Consider the following 12766-nt stretch of genomic DNA (forward strand, 5'->3'; position numbering starts at 1 on the left):
CCCTAGTGGCTCTCGGAGTCCTTGGTCTGCGATCTCTGCGCTCCTCCAATTCTGCCCTCTTGTGCATCCCCCGATTTCCATCGCTCCCCCATTGGTGACCGTGCCTTCAGCTGCCTGGGTCCCAAGCTCTGGAATTCCCTCCCTAAACCTCTCCGCCTCTCGCTCCTTTAAGAGGGAGAGGAATTTTCCCAGATTTTTTCTCCCAAAATTGGCCTGGGTTTTTATCTGGTTTTTGCCTCTCCCAGGGGATCAGATGGCTCCGGTTGGGGTGGAGTGTAGAATGTTTCACTATAAGGGGTGTCGCAGTTGAGTGAGGTGGACTGGTTGGGCCGGGTGCTCTTTGTGAGCTATGCGGAGGATGCTAAGAGGCTGCAGGGTGACTTGGACAGGTTAGGTGAGTGGGCAAATGCATGGCAGATGAATTATAATGTAGATAAATGTGAGGTTATCCACTTTGGTGGCAAAAACAGAGAGACAGAATATTATCGGAATAGTGACAGATGAGGTGCAACGAGACCTGGGTGTCATGGTACATCAGTCATTGAAAGTTGCCATGCAGGTACAGCAGGCGGTGAAGAAGGCAAATGGTATGTTGGCCTTCATAGCGAGGGGATTTGAGTATAGGAGCAGGGAGGTCTTACTGCAGTTGTACAGGGCCTTGGTGAGGCCTCACCTGGAATATTGTGTTCAGTTTTGGTCTCCTAATCTGAGGAAGGACGTTCTTGCTATTGAGGGAGTGCAGCGAAGGTTCACCAGACTGATTCCCGGGATGGCAGGACTGACATATGAGGAGAGACTGGATCGACTGGGCCTGTATTCACTGGAGTTTAGAAGGATGAGAGGGGATCTCACAGAAACATATAAAATTCTGACGGGACTGGACAGGTTAGATGCAGGAAGAATGTTCCTGATGTTGGGGAAGTTCAGAACCAGGGGTCACAGTCTAAGGATAAGGGGTAAGCCATTTAGGACCGAGATGAGGAGAAACTTCTTCACTCAGAGAGTTGTTAACCTGTGGAATTCCCTGCCGCAGAGAGTTGTTGAGGCCAGTTCGTTAGATATATTTAAGAGGGAGTTAGATATGGCCCTTACGGCTAAAGGGATCAAGGGGTATGGAGAGAAAGCAGGAAAGGGGTACTGAGGTGAGTGATCAGCCATGATCTTATTGAATGGTGGTGCAGGCTCGAAGGGCCGAATGGCCTACTCCTGCAACTATTTTCTATGTTTTCCGTCATTGTTCGTAGGTTTATATGTAACCTTCAGGGCTGCTGACCGAGGGCCGTGTGGCTCTTTGTCGGCCGGTGCGGACACGATGGGCCGGAATGGCCTCCTTCTGCGCTGTAAATTTCTATGTTTCTAAGACACCCCTTAAAATCTCCCTCTTTGACCCAGCTTTTGGTCGCCTGTCCCTAATTATCTCCTTATGTGGCTGGTCGCAAATTTTGAAAGAAAGACTTGCATTTATATAGCGCCTTTCACAACCACCGGACGTCCCAAAGCACTTTATAGCCAATGAAGTACTTTTGGAGTGTGGTCACTGTTGTAATGTGGGAAACACGGCAGCCAATTTGCACACAGCAAGCTCCCACAATCAACAATACGATAATGACCCAGATAATCAGTTTCAGCAATATTGAATAAGTAGAAAAAGGGATAAATATTGGCCCCAGGGCACCGGAGAGAATTCCCCTGCTCTTCTTCGAAATATTGGACACGGGATCTTTTACCTGCACCTGAGGGGTCAGACGTTTATCGTCTCATCTGAAAGACAGCACCTCCGACAGTGCGGCGCTCCCTCAGTACCACCCCTCCGACAGTGCAGCGCTCCCTCAGTACTGTCCCTCTGACAGTGCAGCACTCCCTCAGTACTAGCCCTCCGACAGTGCGGCGCTCCCTCAGTACTGCCCCTCCGACAGTGCCGGGCTCCCTCAGTACTGTCCCTCCGACAGTGCAGCACTCCCTCAGTACTAGCCCTCCGACAGTGTGGCGCTCCCTCAGTACTAGCCCTCTGACAGTGCGGCACTCCCTCAGTACTACCCCTCCAACAGTGCGGCACTCCCTCAGTACTGCCCCTCCGACAGTGTGGCACTCCCTCAGTACTGCCTCTCCGACAGTGCGGCGCTCCCTCAGTACTACCCCTCTGACAGTGCGGCACTCCCTCAGTACTGCCCCTCCGACAGTGTGGCACTCCCTCAGTACTAGCCCTCCGACAGTGCGGCACTCCCTCAGTACTGCCCCTCCGACAGTGCGGCGCTCCCTCAGTACTACCCCTCCGACAGTGCAGCGCTCCCTCAGTACTGCCCCTCCGACAGTGCGGCACTCCCTCAGCACTGCCCCTCCGACACTGCAGCACTTCCTCAGTACTGCCCCTCCGACAGTGCGGCACTCCCTCAGCACTGCCCCTCCGACACTGCAGCACTTCCTCAGTACTGCCCCTCCGACAGTGCGGCACTCCCTCAGCACTGCCCCTCCGACAGTGCGGCGCTCCCTCAGTACTACCCCTCCGACAGTGCAGCACTCCCTCAGTACCGCCCCTCCGACAGTGCGGCGCTCCCTCAGCACTGCCCCTCCGACAGTGCGGCGCTCCCTCAGTACTACCCCTCCGACAGTGCGGCACTCCCTCAGTACCGCCCCTCCGACAGTGCGGCACTCCCTCAGCACTGCCCCTCCGACACTGCAGCACTTCCTCAGTACTGCCCCTCCGACAGTGCGGCACTCCCTCAGCACTGCCCCTCCGACAGTGCGGCACTCCCTCAGCACTGCCCCTCCGATACTGCAGCACTCCCTCAGTACTGCCCCTCCGACAGTGCAGCACTCCCTCAGCACTGCCCCTCCGACACTGCAGCACTCCCTCAGTACTGCCCCTCCGACAGTGCGGCGCTCCCTCAGCACTGCCCCTCCGACAGTGCGGCACTCCCTCAGCACTGCCCCTCCGACACTGCAGCACTCCCTCAGTACTGCCCCTCCGACAGTGCGGCACTCCCTCAGCACTGCCCCTCCGACACTGCAGCACTCCCTCAGTACTGCCCCTCCGACAGTGCGGCACTCCCTCAGCACTGCCCCTCCGACACTGCAGCACTCCCTCAGCACTGCACTGGGAGTGTCGGCCCAGATTTTGTGCTCAGATTCCTGGTGTGGGACTTTTACCCACAATGTTCAGACTCCAGCGAGAGCGCCGCCCACTGAGCCACAGCTGACACTTGTGTGATGAACACTCCTATGAAGCCCCCTGGGATGTTTCACTCCTTTAAAGGTGCTATATAAATGCGAGGTGGTGTTGTTGGGCTGCCTGTCTGTCTGGGACAGTGGCAGCGACCCGGACGAGCTGGGAATGTTCGTCCTTCGGGCCTGTGTGTTGAAGCTGGGTCCTGGGTACACATCCCAGTCCGAGCGGGCGGAGTGATGTGGTCTTCTCTCCCTGTGCAGCCGCTAAAGGCTCTGCGTGCAGTGAGTTTGGGCAACCACCACCCTGTAACCTGATTGAAGGTGACCGGGAGGTCTGGTGAGAGGGCAGGGACTCCTGCCCGGCTGCCTGGCACTGTGCGTTGCTTGATGCCGACACTGGGTGCTGTTTGTGCCTTTCTCGAGGCCTCGCGGAGTGAGATTGCTGATTCGTTTCGAATTGGGTACAATTCTGTCCCGTCTACAGGAATGACCCGAAACATGTCTCACCCCGCCCCCACCATGGGATTATTTTATAAACCACCACCGGCGCCCCCTGGCTGCAGTGTGCACCATCTACAAGATGCACTGCAGCAACTCGCCAAGGCTTCTTCACCAGCACCTCCCAAACCCGCCACCTCTACCACCTAGAAGGACAAGGGCAGCAGGCCCATGGGAACACCACCACCTCCACGTTCCCCTCCCAGTCACACACCATCCCGACTGGGAAATATATCGGCCGTTCCTTCATCGTCGCTGGGTCACAATCCTGGAACTCCCTCCCTAACAGCACTGTGGGAGCACCTTCACCACACGGACTGCAGCGGTTCAAGAAGGCGGCTCACCACCATCTTCTCGAGGGGCAATTAGGGACGGGCAATAAATGCCGGCCTTGCCAGCGACGCCCATATCATGAGAATGAATTCTTTAAAGATCTGATGATAAACACTCTTGCGGTTGTGAAGTGAAGATTGTGCCCCGTGCCATGGGCCCAGTAATTCTTTGTTTTTGCTCTCTGCCGGGACAGTTACGTCGTGGGAATGTGTGGAGACGGAGCCAACGACTGCGGGGTGAGTCTATCTGTTATCCGCTTTTCCTGGCGGGGCTATTCCTCCACGGAGGGCATCACAGCCGAGCCTCACCCGATCCTCGCCCGACGCACGCGCGCGCGCGCACGCATTCTCCGTCGGATCGTAATCGGGGAACACTGGCTGATTGTTCCTCGCTCCCTCCCGCCTCTAGCCCAGGGGCAGCAAGGCCAAACTTAATAGCCCAGAGGCTAGTGGAACGTTGCTCTTTGTCTCACGGGGGGGGGGGGCCCGGAATACACAGGGGAGGAAGTGATGGTACAGTTTATATAAAGCTCGGGTCAGACCCCGTCCGGAGTAACTGCGTCCAGTCCTGGGCCCCGCCCCTCAGGGAGGATATATCGGCCTCGGAGGGGGAGCGGAGCAGATTCCCCAGACTGATACCCGGGGCTGAAAGGGTTAAATTCCGAGGGCAGGTCGCACAGACTGGGCCTGTATTCCCTCGAGTGTAGAAGATTAAGGGGCGATTTAATCGAGGGGTTTAAAGGAGTTGACGGGGTAGAGAGAGAGAGAAACTATTCCTCTGGTGGGGGGGTCCAGAACAAGGGGGGCGTCACCTTAAAATGAGAGCCAGGCCGTTCGGGGTGATGTCAGGAAGCACTTCTTCACACAAAGGGCCGTGGGAATCTGGAACTCTCTCCCCAAAAGCTGCTGAGGTCGGGGGTCAACTGGAAATTTCAACACTGAGGTTGATGGATTATTGTTGGGTATTGAGGGCGGAACCAAGGCGGGAGAGGGAGATCAACCGAGATCTCTTTATTCACAACAGTTCCCGGAGCGTTTGAAAGTGAGATGACTGTGTGAGGAGAGCCCTCCCGTAATGCATTACATTCTGTCCAGCATTCCCCGTCCGGTGTTCCCTCTCCCGGCGTTCCCTCTCCCGCGTTCCCCGTCCCACGTTCCCCGTCCCGCGTTCCCTGGGCTGCATCTCACGGACTTCCCTGGTCTGATTATTTGTCTCCGCCGGGAGCTTAAAGAGCTGACCGAGCCGCTCCTGCTCCGTGAATTCCTTCCCCGTGTTTTGTCTGGTTTTCTGCAGGCGTTGAAGACGGCCCACGTGGGAATCTCGCTGTCGCAGCTGGAAGCCTCTGTGGCCTCACCGTTCACCTCGAAGCTGCCGACCATCGAGTGTGTCCCCATCCTCATAAAGTAGGTAGCCCAACTTCCTCTTCCTCACGTCTCGGGAGCTGGCGGTGTTCACGGAGCAGGCAGGGGGGGGGCAACTGGGAAAATGGCTGGGTCCACAGAGTGTCTGACTCTGTATCTAACCCCGTGCTGTAGCTGCCCTGGGAGTGTTTGATGGGACAGTGTAGAGGGAGCTTTACTCTGTATCTAACCCCGTGCTGTACCTGCCCTGGGAGTGTTTGATGGGACAGTGTAGAGGGAGCTTTACTCTGTATCTAACCCCATGCTGTACCTGCCCTGGGAGTGTTTGATGGGGACAGTGTAGGGGGAGCTTTACTCTGTATCTAACCCCATGCTGTACCTGCCCTGGGAGTGTTTGATGGGACAGTGTAGAGGGAGCTTTACTCTGTATCTAACCCCATGCTGTACCTGCCCTGGGAGTGTTTGATGGGACAGTGTAGAGGGAGCTTTACTCTGTATCTAACCCCATGCTGTACCTGCCCTGGGAGTGTTTGATGGGACAGTGTAGAGGGAGCTTTACTCTGTATCTAACCCCCTGTACCTGCCCTGGGAGTGTTTGATGGGGCAGTGTAGAGGGAGCTTTACTCTGTATCTAACCCCGTGCTGTACCTGCCCTGGGAGTGTTTGATGGGACAGTGTAGAGGGAGCTTTACTCTGTATCTAACCCCGTGCTGTACCTGCCCTGGGAGTGTTTGATGGGACAGTGTAGAGGGAGCTTTACTCTGTATCTAACCCCATGCTGTACCTGCCCTGGGAGTGTTTGATGGGACAGTGTAGAGGGAGCTTTACTCTGTATCTAACCCCGTGCCGTACCTGCCCTGGGAGTGTTTGATGGGACAGTGTAGAGAGAGCTTTACTCTGTATCTAACCCCCTGTACCTGCCCTGGGAGTGTTTGATGGGGACAGTGTAGGGGGAGCTTTACTCTGTATCTAACCCCCTGTACCTGCCCTGGGAGTGTTTGATGGGACAGTGTAGAGGGAGCTTTACTCTGTATCTAACCCCCTGTACCTGCCCTGGGAGTGTTTGATGGGACAGTGTAGAGGGAGCTTTACTCTGTATCTAACCCCCTGTACCTGCCCTGGGAGTGTTTGATGGGACAGTGTAGAGGGAGCTTTACTCTGTATCTAACCCCATGCTGTACCTGCCCTGGGAGTGTTTGATGGGACAGTGTAGAGAGAGCTTTACTCTGTATCTAACCCCATGCTGTACCTGCCCTGGGAGTGTTTGATGGGACAGTGTAGAGGGAGCTTTACTCTGTATCTAACCCCATGCTGTACCTGCCCTGGGAGTGTTTGATGGGACAGTGTAGAGGGAGCTTTACTCTGTATCTAACCCCGTGCTGTACCTGCCCTGGGAGTGTTTGATGGGACAGGGTAGAGGGAGCTTTACTCTGTATCTAACCCCCTGTACCTGCCCTGGGAGTGTTTGATGGGACAGTGTAGAGGGAGCTTTACTCTGTATCTAACCCTGTGCTGTACCTGCCCTGGGAGTGTTTGATGGGACAGTGTAGAGGGAGCTTTACTCTGTATCTAAACCCCTGTACCTGCCCTGGGAGTGTTTGATGGGACAGTGTAGAGGGAGCTTTACTCTGTATCTAACCCCCTGTACCTGCCCTGGGAGTGTTTGATGGGACAATGTAGAGAGAGCTTTACTCTGTATCTAACCCCCTGTACCTGCCCTGGGAGTGTTTGATGGGACAGTGTCGAGGGAGCTTTACTCTGTATCTAACCTGATTTTTAAACCGGGACTTTTCTTTGTTTCAGGGAGGGTCGAGCTGCCCTGGTGACGTCCTTCTGTGCATTTAAATACATGGCTTTGTACAGCATGATCCAGTATGTCAGCGTCCTCATCCTCTACTACGTGAGTACAAGAGGGCCTTCAATCACTGACTGATCACTCACACTCACTAATCACTCACTCACTCACACACTCACTCACACACTCACACACTCACTCACTCACTCACTCACTCACTCACTCACACACTCACACACTCACTCACTCACTCACTCACTCACTCACGCTCGCTTGCTCAGCTCAGCCAAGGTATATAAACAAAATTCATAACTTGGACTTAATAAAAAAGACAGCCTTGCATTTCTATAGCGCCTTTCACAACCACAGGACGTCTCAAAGCACATTACAGCCAATGAAGTACTTTTTGAAGTGTAGTCACTGTTGTAATATTTGAAACGCTTCAGCCAATTTGCGTACAGCAAGCTCCCACAAACAGCAATGTGATAATGACCTGATAATCTGTTTTTTAATGACCTGATGATCAGGACTGCCCTTCCGACAGTGCAGCACTCCCTCAGTACAGCCCCTCCGACAGTGCGGCGCTCCCTCAGTACAGCCCCTCCGACAGTGCGGAGCTCCCTCAGTACTGCCCCTCCGACAGTGCGGCGCTCCCTCAGTACTGCCCCTCCGACAGTGCGGCGCTCCCTCAGTACCGCCCCTCCGACAGTGCGGCGCTCCCTCAGTACCGCCCCTCCGACAGTGCGGCACTCCCTCAGTACTGCCCCTCCGACAGTGCGGCGCTCCCTCAGTACTGCCCCTCCGACAGTGCGGCGCTCCCTCAGTACTGCCCCTCCGACAGTGCGGCGCTCCCTCAGTACCGCCCCTCCGACAGTGCGGCGCTCCCTCAGTACCGCCCCTCCGACAGTGCGGCGCTCCCTCAGTACCGCCCCTCCGACAGTGCGGCGCTCCCTCAGTACCGCCCCTCCGACAGTGCGGCGCTCCCTCAGTACTGCACTGTGAGTGTCAGCCTGGATGCTGCGCTCGAGTCTCTGGAGTGGGACTCGAACCCACGACCTTCTGACTCAGAGGCGAGAGAGAGAGTGTTACCCACTGAGTGACAGCTAATGTTCGGGGATAGATAGAGGGAGCGAATCTGCATGACCCCCGACCCCCGACCCCCCCCCTGCTTGTTTTCTAACCTGTTTCTACTCTTGTGTTTTCAGATCTCCAGTAACCTGGGAAACTGGGAGTTCCTGTACGAGGACCTGTTCATCACCAGTGCCATCGCCATCACCAGTACGGACCACCCCTGCCACAAACAGATTCTTTCTTCCGCACAGTAGAAATGATTTCTGGTTAAGGCAGCCGCTGTATCAGGAAAAGGGACTTCTGGGCATTGAAAGCATCACTGCTGGTCTCAGCAACGTAAAGCCCGGTGGTCGGGTTCCATGGGTGCCCAGTCCAGCTCCTGATTTGTCCCCCACAGATGACAGGATCCTGAAATTCCGGGGTCGGGAGAGAGGCACGTGTCCCAGGGCAGCCTGTACAGGAGGGAGGCAGGATTCCATGCAGCCCAAATCTTTAAATACCGTTCAGGGGGGCGGTGGACAGGTCAAGGCTCATGTCGGGGAAGGGACATTAATAAAAATTGTGCGTGATTTAAATTTCACTTGCTTTGCACATTTATAAATAATATTGGAGGCGGGCTAGAAAAGACTGACAGGCAATGTTTAAGAATAGTGGTAACGGGCTCTGTCCAGATCTGTAGTTCAAACACTCCGCCCCCCCCCCCATTTCCTCAAGGTTTCCCTGTCCAGCACTTTTTCCGCTAGACTTCAATATCCATGGTAACCTCGCGACCATATTTTAAATGTATACACTCCTGAAGTAATGCGATACAATTCTCAGCTGAGGGTCTATTGTCTAAAGGACAGCGGGTCAGAGGCTGGGTATTCTGCGGCGAGTGTCTCACCCCCTGAGCCTCTCCACCATCTACAAGACACAAGTCAGGAGTGTGATGGAACACTCCCCACTTGCCTGGATGAGTTGCAGCTCCAACAACACTCGAGAAGTTCAACACCATCCAGGACCAAGCAGCCGCTTGATCGACACGCTCCCCACCACCTTCAACACTCACTCCCTCCACCACCTTCAACACTCACTCCCTCCACCACCTTCAACACTCACTCCCTCCACCACCTTCAACACTCACTCCCTCCACCACCTTCAACACTCACTCCCTCCACCACCTTCAACACTCACTCCCTCCACCACCTTCAACACTCACTCCCTCCACCACCTTCAACACTCACTCCCTCCACCACCTTCAACACTCACTCCCTCCACCACCTTCAACACTCACTCCCTCCACCACCTTCAACACTCACTCCCTCCACCACCTTCAACACTCACTCCCTCCACCACCTTCAACACTCACTCCCTCCACCACCTTCAACACTCACTCCCTCCACCACCTTCAACACTCACTCCCTCCACCACCGGCGCCCCCTGGCTGCAGTGTGTACCATCTACAAGATGCACTGCAGCAACTCGCCAAGGCTTCTTCGGCAGCACCTCCCAAACCCGCGACCTCTACCGCCTAGAAGGACAAGGGCAGCAGGCGCATGGGAACACCACCATCTCCACGTTCCCCTCCCAGTCACACACCGTCCCCACTTGGAAATATATCGGCCGTTCCTTCATCGTCGCTGGGTCACAATCCTGGAACTCCCTCTCTAACAGCACTGTGGGAGCACCTTCACCACACGGACTGCAGCGGTTCAAGAAGGCGGCTCACCAACACCTTCTCACGGGGCAATTAGGGATGGGCAATAAATGCCGGCCTGGCCAGCGACGGTCACATCCCAGGAACTCATTCTGCAATACACAGTGTGTAGACACTATACCAGTTAAACCCATGGTGTTGTCTACACTTGTCATGTTATCCTAACACAAGACATTTTATTTTTTGACTATTACAGGAAGGTTAAAAGGTGGATATTGAAAGAATTGTTACATGCAAAGAGTTATATATATATTACAAGTATATCAGAGGGTGGTGAATCTTTGGAATTCTCGGTCCCAGAGGACTATGGAGGCTCAGTCGTTGAGTTTATTCAAGACAGAGATCGATAGGTTTTTTGGGCACAAAGGGAATCGAGGGATATGGGGAGCGGGCAGGGAAGTGGAGTTGAGATCGAAGCTCAGCCATGATCTTATTGAATGGCGGAGCAGGCTCGAGGGGCCGAATGGCCGACTCCTGTTCCTAATTCTTATATGTTTACATAGTATTTACAGCTCAGAAACAGGACATTCGGCCCAACAAGTCTGTGCCGGACTTTATGCTCACATGAGCCTCCTCCCACTCCTCTTCATTTCACCTTCTATTCTTTTCTCCCTCCGGTTTACCTGGCAATGCTTCCTATTATAACGAGTAGCTGTCAATAGCAGCATTTAAAGGGAAATTCGACAAACACGAGGCTCTGGTGACACCACACACCTGGAGCACTGTGCACAGTTTTGATCTCCTGATTTAAGGAAGGATATACTTGCCTTAGATGCGGCGTATCAAAAGTTCACCAGACGGATCGCTGGGACGAGAGGGTTGTTTCTATGAGGAGGGAGCAGCCCGTGCTGCCGCAGGAGAGCGACGGCTACAAAGCCAGGTCGCTGACCGCAGTGCGGGCAGACACAGCAAGAGGGGCGAAGGAGCGGCGAGAGTCCGTAGAGGGAAGTGATCGGGGCCCAGGAGAGGCGAGGGCCCAGGGGCAGCACGGGCCCAGCCCACACTGTGATATGAGTGCACTAGGTCCGTGCAGCAGAGCTGGTCTCCAGTCGTCCTGGTTAACCCTTGCCACTGGACCAAGACCTCGCTCTGTCAAGCCCGTGTGGTGGCTGGTGTGCAACGGTCACCCCACGTTAAAAAAATCCACCCACAGGCATCTTCCACCCTTCAGGATGTAGTTCGGGATCTGGAATATTAGGTCCTTCATTGAAACACCTGTGAACTCATCCCTTTTTAGCATGGAAGCAAGTCATCCTCGCTTCGAGGGACTGCCTATGATGATGATGATGATGATGATGATGAGGAGGAGGAGAGATTGAGTAGATTGGGCCCATATTCTCTAGCGTTTAGAAGAATGAGAGGTGATCTCATTGAAACACACAAGATTCTGAGGGGGCTTGACGGGGTAGATGCTGAGAGGATGTTTCCCCCCTGGGCTGGGGAGTCTAGAACCAGGGGTCACAGTCTCAGGATAAGGGGTCGGCCATTTAGGACTGAGATGTGGAATTTCTTCTATCTTGTAAATCTGTGGAATTCGCTGCCTGAGAGAGCTGTGGAGGCTGGGACATTGAATAAATTTAAGACAGAGATAGACAGTTTCTTAACTGATAAGGGGATAAGGGGTTATGGGGAGCGGGCGGGGAAGTGGAGCTGAGTCCATGATCGGATCAGCCATGATCGTATTAAATGACGGAGCAGGCTCGAGGGGCCGTATGGTCTACTCCTGCTCCTATTTCTTGTGTTCTTATAATTGCCTTGGAGGCAACAAAGGTTCACGAGGTGGATTCCTGGGATGTGAGGGCTGTCCTATCAGAAGAAATTGAGTAGATTGGACCTATACTCTCTGGAGTTTAGAAGAATGAGAGGTGATCTGATTGTAATGTACCAAATTCTGAGGGGGATTGACAGGGTAGATGCAGGGAGGATGTTTCCCCCCCCGGGCTGGGGAGTCTAGAACCAGGGGTCACACAGTCTCAGGATAAGGGGTCGGCCATTTAGGACTGAGATGAGGAGAAACTTTTTCACTCAGAGGGTGGTGAATCTTTGGAATTCTCTGCCCCAGAGGGCTGTGGAGGCTCAGTCGTTGAGTATATTCAAGGCTGAGATCGATGGATTTTTGGTCTCTCGGGGGAATCGAGGGATCGGGCGGGAAAGTGGAGCTGAGGTCGAAGATCAGCTGTGATCTTATTGAATGGCAGAGCAGGCTCGAGGGGCCGAATGGCCGACTCCTGCTCCTCATGTTCTGATCAAAAGATATTAAAAGAATCAGGGAAATGGGATTCGAGTTGAGCCTGCACTGGCGTGGATGTGATGGGACGAATGGCCTGTGGTGTGCTGTCAGCCGATGGAGTTTGGGTGGGGGGGTGTTGGATCCAGTGGAGCAACAGGATTTGACGTCTTCAGGATGGGATTTTATCCACAGTCTCTCCTCTCTCCTCAGTGAGCAGGAACAAGGCCTACGAACACCTGGTGTCCCATCGCCCCAATGCAAACCTGGTGTCGCCACAGCTCTTGCTCTCCGTGCTGATGCACATCGCTCTCTGCTCCACTTTCCAAATGCTGGGCTTCCTGCTGGTGCAGATCCAGCCCTGGTACAACCCCTGGGACCAGGGGGCACGGTACGTGACTGCGTCTCGTGTGTGTGTGTGTGTGTGTGTGTGTGCGTGTGCACGCGCGTGCTCGTTTATATAGGCACGCTCCCAGGCTTGCGTTAATGCTCCCATGCATGGATGCGCGCTCCCGTGCGTGCGTGTGTGCTGCAGCCCATACGTGTGCATGCTCGCGTGCGTGTGCGGGCATCCGTGCATGAGTGCATGCCCATGTACGGGTGGGTGTGTACTCGTTTAT

At 54.5% G+C, this 12766-nt stretch overlaps 1 protein-coding gene across 8 annotated transcripts in view; it reads left to right on the forward strand.

The window, feature by feature from the left end:
• The window catches only part of LOC139232706 (polyamine-transporting ATPase 13A3-like), a 99812-nt gene that overhangs the window by 71624 nt on the left and 15422 nt on the right, over positions 1–12766 (forward strand). For all 8 annotated transcript variants that reach the window (XR_011588079.1, XM_070863186.1, XM_070863185.1 and 5 more), the window contains 5 exons: positions 4190–4232; positions 5290–5399; positions 7161–7257; positions 8358–8430; positions 12360–12537. Coding sequence is in view for 7 of the 8 variants with exons in the window: in XM_070863186.1 (XP_070719287.1) it covers positions 4190–4232; positions 5290–5399; positions 7161–7257; positions 8358–8430; positions 12360–12537 (501 nt within the window). In the remaining variant the exon portion in view is untranslated. The remainder of the gene's footprint in view (positions 1–4189; positions 4233–5289; positions 5400–7160; positions 7258–8357; positions 8431–12359; positions 12538–12766) is intronic.

This window comes from Pristiophorus japonicus, chromosome 20, assembly GCF_044704955.1.
Source record: "Pristiophorus japonicus isolate sPriJap1 chromosome 20, sPriJap1.hap1, whole genome shotgun sequence".
In the NCBI taxonomy this organism is placed as follows: domain Eukaryota; kingdom Metazoa; phylum Chordata; class Chondrichthyes; family Pristiophoridae; genus Pristiophorus; species Pristiophorus japonicus.